Genomic DNA, 25200 nt, shown 5'->3' with positions numbered 1-25200 from the left:
ACAAAATGGCATGCATGTACACAAGAAATATTGTTAACACTTTAGTATAGGGTCCAATTCTTACTGTTAACTAGTTGCTTATTAGCATGCATATTACAAGCATATTGTCTGATTATTAGTGCTTATAAAGCACAATAAATGTTCTGGATGACCATATTTTAGATCCCTTAATCTGACCCCATACCTCAATTTAACTACTACCTTATTAACTATTAATAAGCAGCATATTAGTAGTTTATTGAGGCAAAATTGGTTCTTAATAGTTAGCTGACAGTGAGAATTGGTCCCTAAACTAAAGTGTGACCATTATGTCTCACTCTATTTAAAAAAATAAAGGTTCCAGAAGGGTTTTCAGAGCAATGCAATAAAAGACAATTCAGTGAATGGTTCTACCTTTTTTCTACTGAAGAACTTTTTTGTGCAGTGGAAATACTGCATGTTACAGATGCACTGTTCAAGTTCATGATGCACTGGTTCAATTTGGTTTCCAGCAAATGAGACATTAGTGTTTTTGTTTATGAATTTATTATTATTTAATCTTCTAACCCCTGCTGTATAAGATTATATCTGCTGTTTAAGAAGTCTCTAAGAAAGCTCTTCATGTTTAATAACTGCGCATGGTAAATCTAAAATCAACCACATGATGGCTCCCTTCATACAGCAGGTTTAACAGATGCTTTTATTCAGAGTGGTTTACAAATGAGGAATGCAACACAAAAGATTGATGCTAAAGGGGCAGTAACATGAGAATAGCTTAGAAAATACCAGCTACCTTGAATGTGATGTGAGGAGCCACTGGCATTTCCATTCGGGATCTCTGCATCAGCACAGTAAACTTAGAGTAAGAGAAACTGAGAAATCCTAATAATTAAAAAAAAAAACCCTTCCATCACAGCACTGATTCAATTAATAATGCAGCAGCAAATCAGTCATATAGTTGTGTAATATCTCAGTATTGTGTAAGTCCTTAGCCACGCATGTCTGCACACCTGCCTAATTTCATTAGTATAGTTATTTCTAGATGACATTAGGATGACACCACTTTAATAATTCCAGGAAATCATTAACAGTGTGGCAGGCCGCCTCAAATTAAATTAGCATATGAAACCTTTGATAATTCTTGGGCATTTTCCCATCATGGTCTCTGTACAGTCAGCGGACATAGAGTGATGGTATACTTCTTATCTCGGAGTGAGCCCTTCTGTTAAACGGAGGTCTTTTCCATTACAAAAATGTGATATTTCATTAGGATTTTAAACATTCTATGACATATCATGTCTTAGTTCTAAAATGTTTCATTGTGCCAGTTCACATGAAATGTATTAAATATTAAAACACCATCAGAATTGTAACAGGATTGACAGCATGATTTTATAGATTATACAGTGTTTATTAGAAGGAAAATTTTTTAAATTGTCAATCATTGTTTACTGTACAAAATCATGGTAACAAGGCTATTTATTAAAAGTTAAATTTGTAAATATTTTTTTATTTATTTTAATTATAAAACATTTACTATTATTCATATTATCAAAATGGGTATATTTGTTAAAAAAAAAAAAAAGAAAAGAAAAAAGATTTTGCTTTGAAAATATAAGAATACCGCTAACACTCTACCTTAACTTAGCAATTGCCTTATTAACTATTAATAAACAGCAAATTAGAAGTTTTTAAGGGGGTTAGGTTAATAACAAGAATTGGACCTTAAAATAATGTGTGACCAGAATACTCATAATAACAGAAAAAGTGTTTTTTACTACACATACCTTATTTTAATAAGGGCACCCACTTTGTAGAATGAGCATTGCAAATTGAGAATAGTGTGGTTTAGTCTGTCACAGCTGACCACAGCGGTCAGCTAGTTAGCAGATAGGGAAAAATATACTGTATAGAGAGAGAGAGAGAGAGAGAGGAGAGAGAGAGAGAGAGAGAGAGAGCATTAGTGCCCTAGATGCTGTCAGTGGGTTTTTACACCAAAACAACAGGATGGAGAAGAGTGTTATAGTAGAAAGCAAGTGAGAGTGCCACATACTGCGAGAGTGTGTGAAAGATGTTGGAGGTGCAATTGTGGGGTTTGAAGGAGGGTGATAGCCTCTCATTATCACTGTGAACTGGTGAACCATGAAGAGTCTCACTGAGCTCCACTGGATATGAACGCCACAAACAAGGCAACATCATGCTTCACTTAAAGACTCCATACTGTTAATAGTACTAATAAACAGCCAAAATGCTCATAATATGCATGCTGAGAATCAGTCCCTAAACTAAAGTGTTACCATAAGTTCCAACAAAAATAAGTTTAATATGACCCCCCACCCCCCACATCCTTGTGTCGCACCATTTAAACATTGAACAGGCCGTATGTTGCGATATGGTGAAATTGAGTGACTCACATCCAGTTGGACACTGCAGTCGAGTAGCAATGCTACTGCAACTGACAGTGACTGGGTGACCTTCAGCGACTGAATCACAGCTAGTGTGAATGGACTTTAAATCAACCCAGACATTAAAGCCAAGCACACTCTAGGTCACCATGATATACTTTCCAGTATACAGAACAGACTTTTAAAAAGGATATGCAGAGGAGATAATTGGAAGGATGAGCCTGGAGGTTGTGTTCTTGTTCAGTTGGGCTGAAGATCTCTCTCCAGCAGCTGTGGACGTGTCTCAAGCCCAGTATACATTTTTTCTGCATGTCCTGTCATTTTAACACAGGCCTGACCATGTTACAGCACGTTTCTAAAAAGTGCCATATTGTGTAGTTGAGCACGCAACAGAGTTTTAATTGCAAGACATGCGTTGGAGTGCTGTGGAAGCTTGTGTGTGTATTTGGGCGTGTATTGATTATTGATCACTCTCCATCACTCTTGTAGAAAGCCAGGCTCGGTCCTGGGAAGAAAGTCATCACTCCCACCGATCACCGACGCTTCAGTTTACCATCCGGAAACATGAACAGAGTTCAACTCAATGACTTCCATTTTCTGGCTCTTCTGGGCAAAGGCAGTTTTGGGAAGGTCAGTCACATGCTCAGTGCTCCTGTCATGTCTCAAACAAATGCTTAAATGTTTTTGAAGATAAGTCTCACAAAAATCAAGCTACTAGATCTTCCTCAGAACAACTTATGAATAAACCACCCTTGACTCTCTAAAACTGTGTGAAGCCAAAAAGACTGAAGCCTAATACCACAGGTTCTGTGGATAAAGGTGCGGTCACATTAATAAAGTTTCATAAAAATTTCACTGGCAAAAAAAGGGTCCAATGTTTCATTGATAGCTTTGTATAAAGCACAGCTTACACAGAAGTCAAGCAGCTTTCCGTTGAATTTGAGTACTTAAAAATAAGATAACTTTTTCTCCCTCACACGAAACTTACGATAGCACTGATTCCTATTGGAGTGACTCAATGTCACCTGTGAAATTACACCAAGCAACAGTAAATGTGACCCACACCTTAAGAAGGCATATGCCACATGACTTATTAACCCCCACCATGAGTTTCCACTCAGTGTGTGTTTTTTTTTTTTTTAACATAGGTAATGTTGGCAGAGATGAAGTCCAATGAGGAGCTGTACGCCATTAAAATCCTGAAGAAGGACGTGGTGATCCAGGACGATGATGTGGAATGCACAATGGTGGAGAAGAGAGTGCTGGCCCAGAGAGATAAGCCACCTTTCCTCACCCAGCTGCACTCCTGCTTCCAGACTGTGGTGAGAAATGCATTTTTTTATATCTATTGTCTTTTTGTCTCTTGGGGGCATTCTCATTCTAGGGTTAGGGTTAGGGTTAGGGTTAGCATTTTTCTAACCCTAAGAAGGGTAAAAAAAAAAAAAAAACTTTTTCATTTTTCAGAAACCCCCTGAAATTATGTTTAATTTTTCTATGAAACATGAAAAATGTACACAAACAACTGAAGTACATAATAGTTCAGGGGTTTTATAAGTGTGAGACAGGGGAAGCTCCTCCAGGAGTCACAGCAGGGTGCTCTCAGTATGGGCATCCTGCTGATGAATAATGCAACAGATCCCAGCATGCCCTCACTAAATATTCATGAACTGCATGCAGACAGCAAACCAGCCATCATGTCCACTCGCATTTCACTCCAAACACGGTAACTCCCCCTGGGATGGTCACGATGCTTTTTCAACATAACTGGTGTCAGAGTAAGCTGAGCTGCAAAGGTCTGCAGAGCTGTTCACCAGCATATGTTGTGTTTTGCGGCTGTGGTGGAGTCCTCACCAGATTTTGTGAATACAGTAGTACAGCCTTCCTTATTCAATCAGTCAGACTATGACCAAACCAGCATGGGTAATATAAAAGCAGAAGATTAACCTATGATGTTATCGGGATTCAAAGATAGGAAGATTTTGTTTCTGCAGTATTAGAAAGTTAGATAATATTATCTCGGTGACAAATAAGCAGAATTTGCATCAAAAATGTCAGAAAACCAATTTGTGAGCCAGCAGACCATCCTTACTGTTGAGCCCTGAGAAGCTTAAGAGACATTTGATAATGCTGTAGTCAGTGTGCAATATGTGTTTGGTTGTGAAAGTAATCAATTTACCAATCTGAGAAAGAAAAAAAGGCAGTGTCACAGCAGATCTGTCATACAGTATATCAGTATGTCAATGGCATCCTGTCTGATCTGAGGACAGTACATTGACTGCATACAGGGGCTTGCTTGTTTATTTATCTTGTGTCTTTTGTTAGGATCGTCTGTACTTTGTAATGGAGTACATTAACGGTGGAGACCTGATGTATCACATCCAGCAAGTGGGCAAGTTTAAGGAGCCACAAGCCGTGTAAGACATGACTCACTTCTTACTGTCAATCAAAAACACACGAGTACAGACTAATGATGAACACATTAGTCAAGCAAAACACATAGCTCTAGATGTGACTGAGCATGCTGGTTCATCTACACAGTTTGTTTGTCGGGCAATGTTCACACTGGAACACCAGCTTAATGCATGATATACTGTGAAAAATGGTAACCTGTTCACATTTCTTTCCAACACCAACTCATTACAACTTAAAATGCTGTCAAATGTACTGGAATCCTTAATGAAGATTTGTCTATCTTAGATTCTTTAAATCAGAATACATTTAAAAGCATTTTAAATGGTTATTTTTTAATGTTTTTGAATTACTGTACACTAATGAGAATTTGTGCAGAAATGTGCTTAAATAATGCAAAAACACTTACAGTATAAAAATGGCACAGACGAAAAGCTGTAAACATTTGCTCCATCAACACCCAGTCTTCACACATGAATAAAACTGCAAACATATAACCAGGAAACATATGAGGAGTGTTCATGAAGAGCTGCTCCCGAAATAGAGTTGTTCATGTTGTTATTCATATATATGCATGTGTGAGCAGCAAATTTCTGAGCTCACAACTCCACACCATTTTTTCACCTTGTCAACAGAGGCTAGAAAATGTCTGCTGGAACAATCAATGCAAGTTTATTTCCTTTGCTTCTAGTAAGGGCTGGGATGCCAGTCTGAGAAATACAAAACAAATGTGTCCTTTACATGTTAATGAATGTGTGATGTTGACTAATCTGCACTGTGTTGTGTTGACACAGATTCTATGCAGCAGAGATTGCTGTCGGACTCTTCTTTCTTCATAGGAAGGGAATTATTTACAGGTGAGTGGATTACAGTATCTTTAGTATTACAGTACATAGTTCTTGCTCTACACAGAATTGAGGAGCACAGCAGATCACACGCTGTCAGTCTGTCATCATAAGTGAAAAACACACATTAATTGGAGCAGATGTGACTCTCCACATGATCAAATTAGATTAGCTGAGAACGGAGCCAGTAACAGCTGAGATGAGGTCAAGACAAACCTATTAAAATTCCATTTTCGTTATTACTGTTACAGCAGTACAGAGAAAGACCCTTAGTTTATTTGCCACATAATTGCAGTAAATTCAGTTCGAGCATGCACTGTACTGTTTAGCTTTTACTGAGTAGACACCGTGAAATCACAGTTGGAGTTGTTAGACTTTTAGTCCATGTCTGTTAATGTACTCCTAAAAGTTGATATACATATATATATATATATATACACACACAATAATATTAACTGGGAAGATGGACTGAAAATATTAATGACTTGCAATCATAGCAAATGTTCTCTTAAGTAATGCATGCAACAAGTAATATAATGAACCATAATGCTGTAATGATCTGTAATGCCTTCAATGGAAGTCTATATCAAACCATTTGGAGGGTTAAAAGCAATATTTCTGCATGTAATTAGCGCTTGCCATTTTCTGAGATCCGTGTGAATATTGAACAAAAGTTACTGGGTTTACCAAATTCATCATGATAGGAGATATTCAGAAGTAGTGGATATACATTAAACACCATTTCTGCATCTGTTTTTATAAACTTCTTCTGTCAAACGGATAGCGAACATCCTTTCTAGAGAAACTAGTAATATAAAATAATGAATCATAATCCTTTAATGAACTGTAATTCACTAAAATAGTATATGTCTAAGACTTTCAGAGTGTTTAAAAGCAAACTTTTTCTCAAGTTTGATATTATTTTGTTAAAGCTTTTACATAAATTCTTCAGCAAAATAGAGCTTAAGCTATTTTAAACTGTCAGCTTCCAGCTGTTATTTGCTATAGCTAACATATCCATATTCTAGAGGAAAGCTACCTGAACGAGATGAAAATGATAGAACACAGTGTCATTGAAAACACATATTGCTTGTTGAAAACAACATTACTCAGGGTTTAGCAAGTCCGAAACACCCATGAAATGCAGTATAAATATTCCTGTCCAGAGAATGAGTCACTCTTTGAGGAGAAGGGGGCTGTAAGAAACGCTGTTTATGTGCAGCACTGTCTGCATTCAGCTCCTCGCTCGCTGTTTCCGTCCCTGCAGCGCTGCAGCATTCAGCTCGCATTAATCATGCTCTTTGATGATGAAGGCTGAGCATGGCTGAGGTCGCCCTGACCTCGCTTATACTGCCCAATCGCACGCGGCCGTACGCACCCACTGCTAATTTAACTGTGAACTGTCTGCCGAGTGAAACGAGGGAAGGCAGATACAAAACCTCTGCCATGAACATTAGTTATCTGCAGTGAATTTCATACACCTGGTATGTGCATTTTGTCCTCAGAGATCTGAAGTTGGATAACGTGATGTTGGACTCCGAGGGCCACATCAAGATTGCAGACTTCGGCATGTGTAAAGAACACATGTATGAGGGCATGACGACACGCACCTTTTGTGGAACACCGGATTACATCGCCCCGGAGGTGAGGGATGACCGAGACTGAATATTTATTCACCCATAATGCCAGCCCCAAACCTGTATGACTTTATTTCTTCTGTGGAGCACAAAAGGAGATTATTCTTGGCCATTCATTATTATAATGAAAGTAGTGTGGAGGGAGGTTGTCAAACTCCAGGTAAAGAGAGAGTGAGAGTAACCAGTTTTAACTGAAATCAAGTGACCCGGACTGCCTCTGTCACAGTCACTGCATGTAGGACACAACCTCAGGCCTTAAAGTCCTCACCCTTGCTGACCTCTCAACCAGACTCACACAACCTTATAAACACACAAATCATATCAAAAATCAAACATCAGATGACACAGGCTCTTTGTAAAACGTACCTGTGGCGAAATCTCTGCAAAATGATATTCTATTGCTTACTTTTCACAGCACTTTCAAAATTAAATGTTCAGGAAGTTGCACTAAAAGTTCATTTAGTTTTATCTGAAACAGATTAACATGAATCTGGCAACGTTTTATTACATTTATAATGGTAGTTCAGAAATTAAATGACCAGTGAGTAGCGTGTAAAGGTTAGCGTACCACCTACACTAAACCCTACCGACAGTCTCAATAAAAGAAAACAAGACATAAACATGCATTTGCTAAAGTAATCATGTAATTTTAGCTTGTTTCTTCAAATCTTTGAGCTCTTTTATCATGGCTTATGTTTCTTGGGACTTGAACCCGAGTGCAAGTGCACTGTGCACTGTGCACCAGGTGAGCTACTGAGCAAGTTTACTACATCAGAAAAGCCATTCATATAAAGTTGGTTATGTGATGCAAACATCAAGTCAAGTCAAGTCACCTTTATTTATATAGCGCTTTAAACAAAACAGATTGTGTCAAAGCAACTGAACAACATTAATTAGGAAAACAGTGTGTCAATAATGCAAAATGACAGTTAAAGGCATTTCATCATTGAATTCAGTGATGTCATCATGCAGCTCCGTTCAGTTTTAATAGTATCTTTGCAATCATTTGCAATCAAGTCAACGATATCACTGTAAATGAAGTGTCCCCAACTAAGCAAGCCAGAGGCGACATGCGGCAAGGAACAAAAACTCCATCGTGACAGAATGGAGAAAAAACTTTGGGAGAAACCAGGCTCAGTTGGGGGGCCAGTTCTCCTCTGACCAGACGAAACCAGCAGTTCAATTCCAGGCTGCAGCAAAGTCAGATTGTGCAGAGGACTTAATTGGTTCCTGTGGTCTTGTCCCGGTGGTCGTCTGAGACAAGGTCTTTACTGGGGACCTGTATCTGAGGCTCATCTAGTTGTCCTGGTCTGCTGACATTCAGGGCTGTAGAGGTCCTTTCTAGGTGCTGGTCCACCATCTGGTCTGGATACGTACTGGATCCGGTTGACTGCAGTGACCATCTGACCTGGATACAGACTGGATCTGGTGGCTACGGTGACCTTGGAGTAAGAGACAAACAGACTAATATTAGCGTAGATGCCATTCTTCTAATGATGTAGCAAGTACATCGGGTGTTATGGGAAGTGTTCCCAGTTCCCTAATTGATGCAGCCTAAAAATCCTTTAACGGATTTGGATATTAGAAGCGTATTAGTGTGCTATGTGTAAGCCAGGTTAAAGAGATGGGTCTTTAATCTAGATTTCAACTGCAAGAGTGTGTCTGCCTCCCGAACAATGTTAGGTAGGTTATTCCAGAGTTTAGGCGCTAATAGAAAAAGGATCTGCCGCCCACAGTTGACTTTGATATTTTAGGTATTATCAAATTGCCAGAGTTTTGAAAACACAGCGGACGTGGAGGACTATAATGTAACAAGAGCTCATTCAAATACTATAATACTAGTATCTCATTGTGAAATAAATCTCTCTAAAGTTCATGTTGGCCACAATTACTGGCACCCAATCATTGCAATGTCCTTTTCCCAAGATACTCTTTTTCTACTATAATACCTGAAGAGTTTGGAGAACACTTGATAAGAGATCAGAGACAATTCCTTCATACAGAATCTCTCCAGATCCTTCAGATTCACAGCTCCGTGCATCTTCTCTTCAGTTCACCCCACTTATTTTCTATAGCAGTGGTTCCCAATCCTGGTCCTGGAGATCCCCCAACCATGCACATTTTAGATGTCTCCCTATTCAAACACACCTGATTCAACTCATCAGCTCATTAATGAAGACTCCAAGATGTGTGTGTGTGTCAGATAAGAGAGACACCAAAAACATGCAGGGGGTTCTCCAGGACCAGGACTGGGAACCACTGTTCTATAGGGTTCAGGTCAGAGGACTGGGACGGCCATGGCAGAAGCTTCATTTTGTGCTCAGTGACCCATTTTTTATGTTGATTTTGATGTTTGTTTTGGATTACTGTCCTGATGGAAGATCCATCCAACCGTTAAAGATTTCTAACAGAGGCAGTCAGGTTTAGATTTTTTATCTGTTGGTATCTGATTGAATCCATGATGCCATGTATCTGAACAAGATGCCCCTGTTTGTACCAAACCTATCTGTTGGGTTTTTAGTTTCATCTGACCATAGAAGCCAATGCCTTTTGAAGTTCCAGTCGTGTCTGCCAACTGAGCTTTGTTACAAACATGGCCACACCGTTCACTAATAGCCACATTTTAATTTGCTCTCTTTGCAAAGCCCACAGTGATATTGACCTGTAGATTAGCGCTGTGACATTTCCACTGAAGCATGTGGCAGCTTGATATCTTGTGTATGTATGTGAGCGTGTGTGTGAGGGGGGATCAAGCTGCAGAGCAGTGTGGGTTGCAGTAACATCATGCTCTCCTCTAGCGTTATGACACGAAAGGAGATACACTGTGTGAAAAGCATATTGTAGGTGGGAAGAGAGAAAGTAAACATAAACATGATGTATTCCTGGCAGAAAACTCATATTTCAAAGATAGGTTTTAAAACTAACGAGGCGGTTTGAGTGCTTTGATACAGAATATTTGTGTGTGTGTGAAGGATTTGAGGAAATGTTGATCTCTTTATATTGCACAAAGCTTGCAGATTGCGCATGACTCTTTGAGTCCTTTCAAGTGTCGTCTTGAAGTCTTCAGCTCATGTGTCATGATGACAGCTCCCTGCTTCATCTAATTCCTCACATATTGATCTCCTCAGGTCTGATCAGTGATGCGTATAATCATTTAAATAGAAGAGTCTAGAAAACATTCAGTGCTAGCCATGATTTATATAAAACCAGCATTTACAAGCATTTATTTAGATTTGAGTGTATTCTGAATCTAAAGAAGGTCAGCATGACTCCATCATCTCAGCTTCTCCATTAGAAACTCCAGCACGTCCGTGTCCTGACACAATCATTTATTCATCCATAAGCAGCCCTTCCACCTCTTCATCTGTCCTGACTTTATTCAAACCCTCCAGCCCCCAGCCAATCACACACCAGCCCCCGTCTGCCGTCTTTATATTACTGCAGATGGGATGTTATTTTTAGAAACACAATGAAGTTTGTATTTTTATACATAGAGTTCTGTAGATGACTGATCTGAGCAGCAGATGTTTGGTTCTTCAGACTTACCGTAGCGCAGTGACAATGTCATATGGTCGATGAATATCAAAAAGTGTTTATGGGATACTTCAAGGAGTCCAAAAACCATTGTGTTGGGTTCCAGATTTACACTGTCATAGGAAATTAGGCAATCATCCTGTCTTTGGCCAAATGCTAATGAAAACATGATCCGATATATTGACCTTCCTGCTTCTAAAAGCAATTGTAACCCCATGAATAGATCAATAGTTTAAATTTGCTCTGGAAAACAGGTGCTGGAAGAAGACTTAATCAACAGCAACGCTCAGCTTTACGCTTTCTTCCATTTAATTGACAGTGGAAAGTCAAGAGATGACATGAAAATGATGTGAAAAAGAGGGGAAATTGACATGAGACAGATTTAAACTTGCTTGCATGAGAATCGCAGCTCAGTATGTTGGAAGAAGAGACGTTTTGTCATAGCAGTGTTGCATAACAATAATAAAACAACAACCATTTTTAGAATAAATTGACTTCTACAGTAGATCCACTACTTTCTCTAATTGGAGTGATATATTGACTCACTTACCATGTTTTTTTGGTGAGCTTTTCTTCTCTGTGGGTATTTAGACAGACCCCAGAAAGAATTATGCTAGGCCATTTTATTATTATTATTATTATTATTATTATTATTATTATGAGTGTTATTACAGAGCCTAAATTAAACATAGTATCGTACTCCCTTTATAAATTTATTAATTTTTTCATAATCATTGTTTTAAGATTTCAGTTGTTAGATATAGTCAAATGAGTCAAGACAAAATTAGATAAAAATTGTATAGATATTTGGTGTGTGTAAAGTTAGCTAACATTTCATGCTATACTAATTTTAGAGTAGGTAACATATCTTATAGTTCTCTCTTGAAAGACTTTGGCAATGTGTGACTTCATTGCTTTTAAGAAATAAACGGGGTACCAATTTGTGCCCTATTTGTGGAGAGTGGCAGAACTGTGCAGCACACATGAAGAGGAAGAAAGTTCAAAATGTGACATGAAACATACACTCTCTATGCTTAACAAAGCTCTCATTAACTACCCCTGTGATTATACACACTCATTGGTGTGTGTGTGCTGAATATGTGGGTGTAAATGGACTAGCGAGGGGGGAAAAGCGATTATTACAGCAAATGGTTAAAAATAGCAGAGCACCAACCACCCCCTTGACCAGAAATGAAATGTGCATTGTGCTCTTGACAAATTAATGGAGATTGAATAGGGTTTCCCAAAGAGCCCATGAGAGTTGAATGAATGACTGGACAGAAAATGATGCACATGTTCATTTCCTCTTCCCCCAGATAATCGCCTATCAGCCATACGGCAAGTCGGTGGACTGGTGGGCGTACGGTGTGCTCCTCTACGAGATGCTGGCTGGGCAGGTAGGTGTATGTGTGCAGAAAGTTCTTGTGAATCATTTAGTATTCTCTATAGTACTCGAGTAAATGAGTCAGAGCTGCTTTGAATAACTGTGATTGCAGCCCTGCTGTGACCAGCAACAGCCACAGAAAATGACTTGCAGCAAAACATGCTGTCTCCGAGCAACAGTGCACAGAGAGGATTGAGATTTTGCTTTGCACAAGGTGCTTCTGATGGAACAAGAATTTTTATGCATTTTTATGTTGCAGTTATGTATTTTTTAATCTCCCGGGTTCAAAACAATTTGATTTCTGTGGGCAGTATTTGTGACACACTGAAAGAAAAAAAATGTACCGTTAGGGGTACAGCAGCTTGTCACTGGGGCAATACCTTCAAAGGGGGACCTCTGTACCATCTTTACCACAAAAGGGTTCATAATACTACCAGTACTACCTTAATGCCACGTTACTACTCTAAGGTGCCAATATGCACCCTTCAGGGGTAAAGAAGGTAGAAAGGGTTTAATTTATTTGTTGTTGAAAAGTGACAAGCTGTTGTACCCCTAAAGGTAAAATTTTTGCACATCTTTTTTTCTGACACTGCAGAAATGTTGATTTCAGAGTTTTTTTTTTTGTTTTTTTGTTTTTAAATATCAAAGTGCATTTGCATTTGCAGTGAAATTCTATGGGCCAAAAACATTGCATAAATAAAATGTTTTGAAAACTTGACATGAGGCTGGTTTGATAAAAGCACTGATATCAATACATCTTTTATTTTTAGAGTGTTACATTGTTATTTTAGATCAGAGATGCCCAAACCAGGGCCCGCAGGCCACAGCTTTAATCCTTAAACCTTTAATTTGGCCTGCCATGCCATATCACAAAAAGAAAAGGGAAACAAAATGGGGGGTTCAGAAAACCCATCCCATCTTCATTTATATAATTATTATTCATTTATTTAATTAATTAATGAAATAATGTAATAGAATTTAAGTACAAAATGTGTGTGTAAGGCACTTGACCATTTATAGTGACAGCAAACATAGCAATGAAAAATCAATGTATTATTTGTTTATATATAAAATCGCATCCAAAATAAAAGTTTTTGTTTACATAATATTTGTGTGTACTGTGTATATTTATTATGTATATATAAATACACACACATACAGCATATATTTTGAAAATATTTACATATATATACATATATACATACATATATACATATATATATTTCTATTCATATAATTTATATCATATATAAATATATTTAATATGTAAACATTACATATTTTTCTTAAATATATACATGCATGTGTGTGTATTTATATATACATAATAAATATATGTACACAGTACACACACATATGTTACATAAACATTTTTTTTTATTTTGTATATGATTAATTGTGATTAATTGCTTGAGAGCACTTTTTAATAAAATTATTAATCAAAGTAGGCATTTACTGAAGCAAAAGTCATAGTAGTTAGTTAATAGTGAGAATTGGTCCCCAAACTAAAGTGTGATCAATATATTTTGTATAACATCTTTGTTATTATCTAATTTCACTTTTTTAATGTAGCAGTGGTACTCTGCAAAAACACCAAAAAAATTTTTTTACTCGCAGCACTGGTTTTATACACAAATACTCACAGACATTTAATGCACATGCGTTGACGTAATAAACTGCATTATTTGCGCATTTCAGAATATTCTCTGTTGAGTTCAGTGAGGTTCATTTTTACAGAGTGCAGCCCAGGCCTCAGTGTGAAACACACTTCCTGTGTCGTCAATACTTTCTGCTAGAACGGTTACCAAGGTTACATCATTTACATCTCGGCTTTCTTCCGCTGACTCCCGGGTCCAATTACCCAACAGAAGAACCGTGTTATACACTTCATGTGTTTCCCTTTGAATGATTTTGTCTTGGACACCCCCATCCTGGAATCATTCCTGCTTATGTAATACATCATCCCACTGCTCTGAGGATACAGTGTTTAAAAAAACTGTGAAAAGTGTAAAAGGACTCTGAAATCATGACAGAAATGTGTATAGCTCCTTTTTAGAAACTCTGAAGTATTGAGTACACAGTGGGTGTCTGCTAATAACCCGCCTCTGTCAGGATGAGGGGGGGAAGCTGTCAGTACTTCTGGAGAACTTAAGACGGATTGAGAATTAGGGTCCTAAAGCTGTGATAAAAGGAGAGAAAGAGACTTTGAGCATGCCTTTCTTTTACCCTTTACCTCAAGTTTATAAAAGCATGGGTCTGTTGAATCTGCTCAGCGACTTTATAGAATAATTATGACAATATTAGACTGTGGTCATGTGTTAGAAGAAAGAGCACATTACCACATTTAGAACAAAACAATGGGGGCTGAAAACTTTTAAGACACAGTTTGCACTTGTGCGAATGCACCACACCAAATTCAGATGTGGGGGGTAATTTCAAAATCACACAAGGTCCCCAGATACTTATCCTGTGCGAATAGGGCTAAAGTAAGTCTTTACTGTTTTAAAGGGGTCCTATTATGCTTTTTCACTTTTCCAATTTTAGTCAGTGTGTAGTGTGTATGTTTGGGTATAAAAAAAATTCTACAAAGTTACAAAACTTAAAGTCCACACCAAAGCGAGATATTTCGTTTTTAAAAAATCCCTTTCCAAGAACTACAAAGAACGGCTCGTTTGGACTATAGCATTGTTTTCCGGGAGTTTTTGTGATGTCACAAAATGGCCCATTAGAATATCATTAAAATAAATCCTGCCTATGGAAATTTGAATGGTTGGGGATGGGGAGGGGTGAGGTCGTGGTTATAACGCTTGGTTGAGTTCATCAGACAAGACAACGACGAAGAAGAAGTATGTTTAAGCAGTTGTTGACATAGTATCTAAAACGTGATTTAGATACTATGTCAACGTTACCACTCTTGCAATATCCGTGCACACAAAGGTTCTGCGTGATCCTCTTGTTCAGTATGCTCGGGGTTTGAATCTGGCTCAAATTGATATGGCAATATTGACCCCATTGCAAGGTCCGATCACAACACATTTAGTATTTCGGAAGGCGAGCCTTCATCAAACCTGGAATTATTCGAGCCATTTGTGCCAGGCTGGGGAGAAATGTATTGTAATAATGTTAATTATGTAAAAAATTATGAGTTTTTCAAACCACCAAGCATGAGAGCATGTTCTAGTGCACCCCCAAAACGAAATTAAGTCTTTCTAAAAGAGCATAATAGGACGCCTTTAATTAAATGCTGTTCTTTTTAACTTTTTATTTCTTAAAGAATCCTAAAAAAAGTATCACAGGTCCCCAAAAAAATAAATAATTTTAAGCAGCAAACCTGCTTTCAGCATTTATAATAAATCTGCATATTAGAATGGTTGCTAATGGATCATGTGACACTGAAGACTGGAGTAATGATGCTGAAAATTCAGCTTTGATCATATAGGAATAAATTATATTTTAAAGTATATTAAAATAGAAAACCAATATATTAACCTGTAATAATTTTTCACAATATTACTGTTTTATTCTGTATTTTTGGTCAAATAAATGCAACCTTGATGAGCAGAAGAGACTTATGATCCCTCGTACTGATCCCACACTTATGAACGGCATTGTACATAATTCTGTTCTATTCTATTCTGTGTTTAATATAAACCAGCATCTGCTCTGTTTCTAACAGCCTCCATTTGATGGTGAGGATGAGGATGAGCTGTTTCAGTCCATAATGGAGCACAATGTGTCCTACCCCAAATCCCTGTCTAAAGAGGCAGTGTCCATCTGTAAAGGGGTAAGTCCCGAGACATCAGCAGAAGCTTCTTTATTCCTCTAAATGTCTGTATGCCGTCACTCGCTGAATGAGAAACGAATAATGCAGAGGCTGGATTGGAATAAATTTTTCATCTTGGATTAATAACTGCCGTACTTTAATATGGCTGTCAGCTCAAGTCATGGAAATATAACCTGCTATAATAGTTGAGTGTAAAATAATAAAATTTAATTCGTCTTTCCACCATTCTGTTATGTTCCTCGACAAAACAGAAAAAAAAATTATATGATTCATGGTGGTGATATAAATGTCAGTAAAGGCAGTGATGACACTTTATAATAACAGCCCTCTGTGTTTACTAATAATTTAGAATATTTTTAAAGTCATTAAACTTAAAATAATATGTATGTATATTAGATGTTTTGGGCACCGTGTAATTTTTCCTAATGATTGTAAATTAGTGTTAATGTGTTGTTTCACTTAAGTGATTTCAGTTCAAATTTAGCACAGCCAAATTGGAAAAAAATGTTGCATTAGTTAATTTTTAGTGGTTTCTATAAAAATGAAAAAATGAATTATTTATATACATATTTTATGCTTCAGATTTAGTCTACCTAGCCAGATGCTGCTTCATGATTAAATCTGAGGTTTAATAATCTCTCTTCTCCTCCACATGCACAGCTGATGACGAAGCATCCATCCAAGCGTCTAGGTTGCAGTCCAGAGGGTGAGAGAGATATAAAGGAGCAAGCTTTCTTCCGCAGAATTGACTGGGAACGGTTGGCAAACAGAGAGATCCAGCCTCCTTTCAAACCCAAAGTGGTGAGTGTGAATATGATGTGTTTGTACGTCTTTGACCTTTACCAGCGCTGTTGGTGTTGATGACAGCTCGCTCTTTCAGGTCACAGTACACCACACTGTATGTTGTTTAGTTACTTACATAACCCCTGTTCTTTGATAATAGTTTGATGTGTCATAGTCTCAGCCTCAAATGACCGATGCCTGCTCATCTAATGCATGTTATACACTAAGATAGCTGAAGCTAGTGCATCCATCAATGGCTAGCTGCTAGCTGTTTTTAACAATCAGTGGTGCGTTTTTTTCTAAAAGCATCATAGTTCCATGATTCTGTGTTTCCCAAAGGCATAGTTCCAATGAACATTTGCAGACAGCTTTGCGGTGTATTATAGTTGATACTACTCAACCTGAGATTAGTTAGAATGGCATTGACTTCGATAGATCATTCTCTTGAGCAAAATAAGCAAACTAAGATCCAGTACAATCTATATCTGTCTATCCAAATATGTACAAAGTTAATTCTACACTTTTTAGTTTGTCATGAGAATGTAAACACAGTTTTCGAATAGTTTGAGGGAAACCACGATTGAAACGTGTAAATAAATCAAAACCACATAGAGCAAAAGAGCAAATTAGTCCTCTAAAATCATGCTTTTATTATATGACATTAATTTGGCCTCATTAATGGAACAATAGAAGTTACTACACAAACAGATATGACTAGGTAATTAATTTCTCCAGTGCATTGTACTATGGTAGTTATCTGCGAGTTATGTCACTTTACAGAAAATGCACCCCTGATACGAAACAACATTTTTGGTTAAAATCTATGGAGCTGCTAAAAATAACCATCAGACTTTCACTCTGATCACTGAAATTAGTAAATTATTCTCTTTCTTTCACTAGTTCAGTGCTTGTGAACTTTGGTGAACTGCCTAATGTAATAAAGGTGGGTTAAGAGTCCATGCTGTTACAACTCAATGGACTGCTGCTAGCCTTGAACAGCTAATGAGAGGACACTGACGCAAAATCAGTCTGTCTAAAAAGTCAAAATGAACTGAGTTCACACATCAATTTAGCTTACTCATACATTTAGATTTACAGAATAACTTGATCTTTTGATCAAGCTGGGTGAAAAATAGGTGGATGGCGGGGACGGTTTGAGAAATTACCCATTTTCTGGTCATAAGTCAATAGGGAGCCAAGTCACTTCAAAGTAGGTGGATTACAGAATATCAATATAAACACTTTTTTTTTCAAAAATGAAACATGCACAATATGACCAGGAATGTGTATTAAAAAGTTTTTGATTTCATGTTGACTTTAAGAGTTGATTATGAGCTCTTCCTCAGAAGAAGCTCACTAGTCCAGCCCAGAGAGTTTATACAATACAATACAAAACAATACAACACTTATTTCAATAGCACATTTAAAATAACTGCCATTGACCGAATGCTTTCCAGCATCATTACATACAGTCACACTAACAAATTGAAACCCATTCTAAATGCTCTAATCTATTCTAAATGCTCTACTTAAAAGGTTTGGTTTTGATCTAGATTTAAAAGCATCTACAGATATGCATTGGAAGAGGGTTCCATAATCGAGGTGCAGCCACTGAGAAAGCCCTATCACCCTTTGATTTTAAGCTTGTTTTAGGAACATAAAGAATCATCGAAGATCTCATGTTCTTTGTATTTGATAAGGAATCAAAAGGTCAACAATATATTTTGGGGAAATTCCATGCAACGCTTTAAAAACCGTCAACAAAACCTTAAATTCAATTCTAAATTTACAGGCAACCAGTGTAAAGAAACCAAGACTGGGGTAATTCTCTCTCTTCTTTGTGAGAGTCAAAAGTCTGGCAGCAGCTTTTTTTTACTAATTGAAGATGAGATAATTGACCCTGTGAAATACCTATATAATTACAGTAATCAATGCACAATGATACAAAAGCATGCATGACAGTCTCCAGCTCTTTAAAAGAGACAACTGATTTCAGTTTAGAAATAATTCTGAGTTGATAAAATGCAGCCTTCACAACACTAGTGACCTGTTTATCTAAAACTAAAGCTGAACCCATTATTACAGCCAGTTTTTTTACATGATCTGAAACATTTTTCTTCATAGATGCCAACCTACTTATAATTTCCCTGGAAGCAGAAGAGGGTACAAAAAAAAACACAATCAGTCTTATTAAGATGTAGAAAACTGCCTGCCAACCAGGCCCCAATCTCACCTAAACACTGAGCAAGTCCATCACACAGAAACAGAAAGCTGTGCAGACCTTTTTAATGCATCTGAAAAAGACATTTTCACTGAACTGAGGAAGCCAGGAGTGAAAAAAAAAGAAAAAAGAAATATCTCTGTAACCCGTTAATCAATCAGTTTAGGTGATTAAGTCCTGCTTCCATACTCGTAGGGCGTTTTCATAACTAGCTCGTTTGAAGTGTTTGTTTCTGGACCTGGAGCATTTTCTCCCTTTGTTCAGTTCGTAAAGGCATACATGAATATGGCACATTTAAAGCAAGTGCAACATTAGGGGCTTTCACACCAAAGGAACATTTTCATAGTTCCTATAACTATCGGACGAAGTACCTGCTCTTTGGCGTGTTCACACTGCAGGAATACACTGGGACTGATTTTAGTTTTAGGAATGCTTTTTGGGGGGAATACATTGGCTCATACTCCATAGTAGGATCTAATCCCTTATCATTAAAATTTAAGTCCCTGTTTCGGGACAGTCTACAGGTCTAAACCCACACTTAAGTGGGGCACACACCACAAGATAATCAGGCAGATTTTGGCCCGAATTCTGCCCTTCCGACCATCCTAGGTCCCAATTATCTTGATGGTTCTACAGATAATCTTATCAGATTTTCCTGTGCTGTGGGTTGGGTGAGAGTGATTGGATATACTCAAAAGTTTGTCGGGGCCTCACCGATCTCAAATCATAAATGTCCAACAAGTTGAATATTTATGTTATCAGAAATCCTGTTGTGTACGGGGACAAACATGCATGCACTCTGTAGATTGTCATGCAGAACGAAACAATTCCCAATCATAAAGTTAGCTGACTGAAGACAGAGGTAGGTTATTACTCACCTCTTGCTTGTGCTGTAACATGTAACGTCCACATTCATGCTGTCTTCATGACTTCATCCAAAGCTTTTTCGTCTTTTTCACGAGTCTTTGGAAAAAAATTAATCCAAATACCATTATCGTCATTTCTTCTTGCCCATCATCTGTTTGAGTCATGCTTTAAGGCTGTAGCCATGTCTTGAATATTGGGGGAGACCATTATTTATATATATATAAGCCGTGGTTTACAGTGAATGTAACAGCAAAGGGGCGTTGTTAGGCATTACGCGAAGCGAAACAAATAAACAGAGCACATAAAGGGTAATGATATTAATAAAAACATTATTCTTCCGCCAGACAATGTAGTTCCTCAGAAATGGTTGTGGTTGCAAAAAGTGGTTGCCAAGCAAACAAAGGTGTATGTTTGTAGAGAAATTTACAACAGCTTTGAACTTGTTTGAACTTCGAACTCGCTGTTTTGAAGTAACCAAACTCAGCTTCATTGTTTGTAGGGAGAGACGCTCAGACGCAGATCATTCATACATGCCACTTTAATCTCTCAAAAGGTCACTGCATCACTGGATATAGCTGTCTGTTTGGCCATGTTCACACAGCAGCAGAATTCGGTTGTCAGCTCTGTATTTGGGTCGTTAATCGGTAATTAAGTGCGTGACAACCGCATTCTGTAACTGAACTCACACCCGTAAATTTTCAGGACTCACAACCGCATTCTCGGAAAACTCGCGCTGGGTGAACAGAACAGGACTGGACAACTAGTTGTCTGTCACGTCATACAGCGCGGGAGAGAGCCACTCTGCCGCACAAACGCACATCTACTGCGTTTTACTTGTTTTCACGTGTGTTTTTGGTAACTTACACTGACGGAGAAATGAGCTGCGTGTCATCTGAACTTTTTAGATCCCGTCAGTTTAGTGTTCTGTGCGCGATTTAAATGCTCGGCTCCTCACCCAAATTTAAAAGCTGTTGTCGGTTAATGAAGATTTGACAAAATAACTTGGGGCTCGATTGGACTCTTGTCGTCAGAAAGTGATAAAACTTTCAGTTTTATGCACGTCGCCATCTTTGAATTTACTTTGGTCACAGTCACTATGGTTACTGGTAAGGAATACTGTTTTAAGTTGATTCTTGCAGAAGCCTATTCTAAACGCAACTGTAAGCTGTTGTGTGAACGAGGCATTTTGAGACTCACACCTGTAAAGAAAATGTGGTTGTCAATCCCAAAAACTGACAGTGTGAATGTATCCTAATATTAAATGATATGCAACTTGCAACTTACCTCGTTTTCTTTCAGCGTTAAACTGGCACATCACACTGGAATTCGCGCTCTGCTTCTATGAACAGTAAACCCTGGCTACTTTGGCAATCTCGCTCGACATTGAAGAGCGCTGTTAGACCGCTGAGGCAGACTAGGCTAAGAATGTAACTTTTAAACCTTTTTGTCATCCTAAAAATAGAGTGCTGCGTAATGGAGTGCAGCAGATCAGTGCAAGAATTTCAAATACTGGGGTGGGGGGCGGACTGGCCATTTATAATTTATGGGGGGGGAGGGATTGGGGGGGCTTGTTCAGAGTTGTGACTCTGGTTACTTGTGAATGCCATCTGTTAGTGTGTGGAATAAAAAGTATAGGAACAAACCTGTTCAATCTATGATTTTTCATCGTTATGTTTGTGGTCTCTCACATGTTGAAAATCTGATAAAGTTTTAAAAATATTTTAGCGTGGGCCAGCATTTAGTCCACTTGGCCTAATAAGGGAATCCTCATGATAAAGGCATGGACTATTTTAAGAGTCTTTTCATGTGTCTGCATCAAAACCACCCACCCTCTGCGCTGATCTTCCCTCACTCTGTGTATATATGTGTGTTTATGGGTATAACCTGATTCATCTCAACCTGTGGCCACCCATGCTTGTTTGCACAGCCTCCTCAAAGGATCCCACAGGTGCTAAAGCTGGGCTTCAGTCGTTTCGATCTTTAACACAGCCCTGAATATTCCCCTTCCAGTCATCTTTCTAAAAATCCTCCATTTACTGGACATATGAGCGTACATGACGTCTGTAACGGAAGACCTACGTGAATGAATTTTCTCTCAGGCACACGGCCAGCTTTTCAATTGAATCTAAAAATAACCCGCTGTCTTTCTTCTTCCCTTCCTTTCACAGTGCGGCAAAGCGGCAGAGAACTTCGACAAATTCTTCACCCGCACGCAGCCCATGCTGACCCCTCCAGACCAACTGGTCATCGCCAACATCGACCAGAGCGAATTCGCTGGATTCTCTTACATAAACCCAGAGTTCATCCACCCATCGTCGCTTCACAGTGTGGTATGAGACGGTCCGATGAAGAAGAGGACCGCCCATCCTGCTCAAACTAACAACTACATCCATGTTATTAATGAACTCACCAAATCTTTGTAGACAGTTGAATACCCTTTATCTGAACAAATCTGAACTGAGGAGGGCTGGAGAAGGGGGTTTGATGGCTGAAGGGAATATATCATGAGCATTTTAAGGCACCAAAGACAAATGATTCTTTTATGAGGTTCCATCTCGGTTAGGATGCTGCTTGGGTATGCGGTAAACAGAAAGGCAGCTCTCTAGGCTATTTGAATAATGTCCTCACAGTAATGACAGTTCATCTAATGCTTGTATTCAGATTGATGTTATGTGCAGGCCCAGTATATTTTACCAAACGATCCCTTTTTCCAGTCCTCAGATTCTTTATGTGTGAAGCATGCTGACATGAAACAGGTTTTTATGTCCTATTAAATCCTCTACTGCCATTTCTAATGTTCCTGAATTATATATTTGTAAATCTAAAATCTTGTTATAGGAGTGCCAAAATATAACTGCATCAAAAGGTTTTTTATATCCAGCTCTATATATGCATATACTGATTTCCTACTAGATCTCTTGGTGGTGTCCCTTATCTCGGGCTGAAACTTGAACCCTTATCGCTCCCCGAGTTTTAGCATGACAACTTCCGATCCCGTCACTGCCTGCTCGCCTGGTTCCTACATATTCAACATATACACAACTTTTTCTCTCGCTCTAAATGTATGAATCGTGATTCCTCATTGGTTAAGCGCAGGCTTACGCACCTGCAGAATCCAGATGCTGATTTCCACAGAATTAGATCACCTGTCCTACTCATCCGCTTGCACGTCTGTTTTTATGAAATGCTTCAGATAGTTGAATGATACTGTTTTATTTAACATATTTTACCCAGTTTAAATCCATACCGTAGATTTTCTGTCATGATCAGCACAAAAAAAGTCTGCTGATTCTGCCTGGGCCTGATAAAGACTAGCCATTGTAACATTTCAAACCAGACTGAGTCTCTTCGGTTAGAAATGGATATGGTCTTTGATTAAACACCTGCATGTTATGCTAAAGAAAACTACCACTGCTACAATATAAAGAGCATGTAACAAGATGAAAACCCTTTCAAAACCATGTCCAGGACATAATTTCCCAAAAGAAATCATGTTTTAAAACCATTAAGCTTTTTTATTTAATTGAATTTTTTGCATTGTGACATTTTCATGACTGTGTTAAGCACATTTACTTTAAATGGTAAATTAATTACTGTATACTTACTTTAATGTGGAAAAAGGTGAAACCAAGATGTACTATTAAGTTTTTTTTTTATAAACCATGGTAGTCTTATGCTGATTATTACTGTAATTATTTGACATAACGAAAGTTGCCATTGTGAACAAAGAAAAAAATAAAAACATTAAAGTAATTAAAATGTGCCTAACTATCTTAAAAATTATGCCGCAATGCAAAACTCCTAATGGATTTCATATAAATCATCCTAGTTTATGACTCCCTGACGCCCAACATGATTTTTTTGTCAAATGTTGGAGGGGTGTGGGAGGTCAGTTATGTATAACTTCTAATATAGCCCTGTCTCTGGTAGTGTTTCTGTCCTTTGGTGACCAATACTCTTCGTGTTAAACTACATGTTCTTATCAAAGGGAGCTTTCCAGTATATATCGGATATTTTTATCTTTTTAGGTCTTAGTTTACGATCATCTTGCATTTCTGCTCTGTGAATACTTTTACGTAGAGCGCAATGTTTACTGTTACACTAAAGGTACACTATATATAAACACACACCAAGATTTTTGTAAATACAGAGAAGGCTTACATTATCCTGCAGATTTTATACTAAGAACTGAATGTGCTTTTACTAACTTAGATGGTTTCTATGTTTAGACGATCCAAAAAGACTAGTTTGGCTAATTTGAGATGTGGTATCTGCAAACCTTTGTTACATGTAATTCTTGTATTTATCTGCTCTGTTTTCTATGCTGATAGTATATAAGCTGTATGTAGACTGACTGAGCTCTGTGCTCCTAATACTGTATGTGTGTTTGTACTGCAGCTGCTGTGTGCATGAGGGGCAAATCGGTGCATGCAAAACGTGTTGCATGATTCCAGGAATCCGGAGTCCTCTAGCATGGAATGATTGTTACCATATCTGTCCCACCTCAACTCTCTTCCTTTGTGTTGTTGCTTTTGTTCCTGTTTAGTTTCAGTCTAAGGGTGGAGATTTAGACTCTGTAATGCGTAGATTCCAACCACTGCTGAGCAACTCTGTCTGAATGATCTGTATGACAACTGGGTAAAGATGGGGAATTCAGTTTAACCACACTTCAGACATAATTCTGTGTATTCTAGTAAAAAAAAAGTACCTCAGAAATGCTGTATTTACACATTAGATTGCTCGGTTTGGGCTCTAGTCTTGTGCCAAGCCCTCGGTGGAAATACTATAGTTATCAGGTGCACCATTGTTCAATTTCAGCACTGATTCACATTTTTTGTTCGTCATTTTTCAGTTTGTATTTTAGAAATGTAATAGACCTGATGTTTGAAGTCGATATTCCAGATGTTTATTTCTTCATTCGTTCAGAAGTAAATGGATACATGACGAACAAGTGGAAATAGAGCCGGTCCTCTTATGAAGTGATTCAGACAGTTTTTAAATGGTTGTCTTGCAGGATGCAGGTTTACACAAGTGTCTCACATTGAGAGTATTTGGGAAAGTAACGGTCGCGTGTTTGATTGTGGTTTTGCTGCATGTGAGATGACATTCCAACATTCCCTGGACATTTGAAGAATATGAACATTCCACACAGCCATTTCTTATCAGAGATTCTATCAGGAATTATAAATATATATTTATTATTATTATGAAATTATGGATTCCAGGGCAGTGTTTTAGTTTGAATACGTTAAATCACTCATCTTTGTTTAGTTTTTTTTTTTCTTTACAAAATGTTGTCCCTCTGGTCTTTGTGAAGGATAATGTGTATGAATAAATGTATGACAAAAGTGA

At 38.0% G+C, this 25200-nt stretch overlaps 1 protein-coding gene across 2 annotated transcripts in view; it reads left to right on the top strand.

The window, feature by feature from the left end:
• The window catches only part of LOC109078077 (protein kinase C alpha type-like), a 146678-nt gene extending 121478 nt beyond the window's left edge, over positions 1 to 25200 (top strand). For both annotated transcript variants that reach the window (XM_019093384.2, XM_019093382.2), the window contains 9 exons: positions 2874 to 3014; positions 3533 to 3706; positions 4707 to 4798; positions 5588 to 5650; positions 7144 to 7282; positions 12126 to 12206; positions 15870 to 15977; positions 16638 to 16778; positions 22017 to 25200. In XM_019093384.2, the coding sequence (XP_018948929.2) occupies positions 2874 to 3014; positions 3533 to 3706; positions 4707 to 4798; positions 5588 to 5650; positions 7144 to 7282; positions 12126 to 12206; positions 15870 to 15977; positions 16638 to 16778; positions 22017 to 22184 (1107 nt within the window). In that variant the 3' untranslated portion in view covers positions 22185 to 25200. The remainder of the gene's footprint in view (positions 1 to 2873; positions 3015 to 3532; positions 3707 to 4706; positions 4799 to 5587; positions 5651 to 7143; positions 7283 to 12125; positions 12207 to 15869; positions 15978 to 16637; positions 16779 to 22016) is intronic.

Source organism: Cyprinus carpio, chromosome B3 (genome assembly GCF_018340385.1).
Source record: "Cyprinus carpio isolate SPL01 chromosome B3, ASM1834038v1, whole genome shotgun sequence".
Classification (NCBI taxonomy): Eukaryota; Metazoa; Chordata; class Actinopteri; order Cypriniformes; family Cyprinidae; genus Cyprinus; species Cyprinus carpio.
This window is presented reverse-complemented; position numbering and strand designations above follow the sequence as displayed.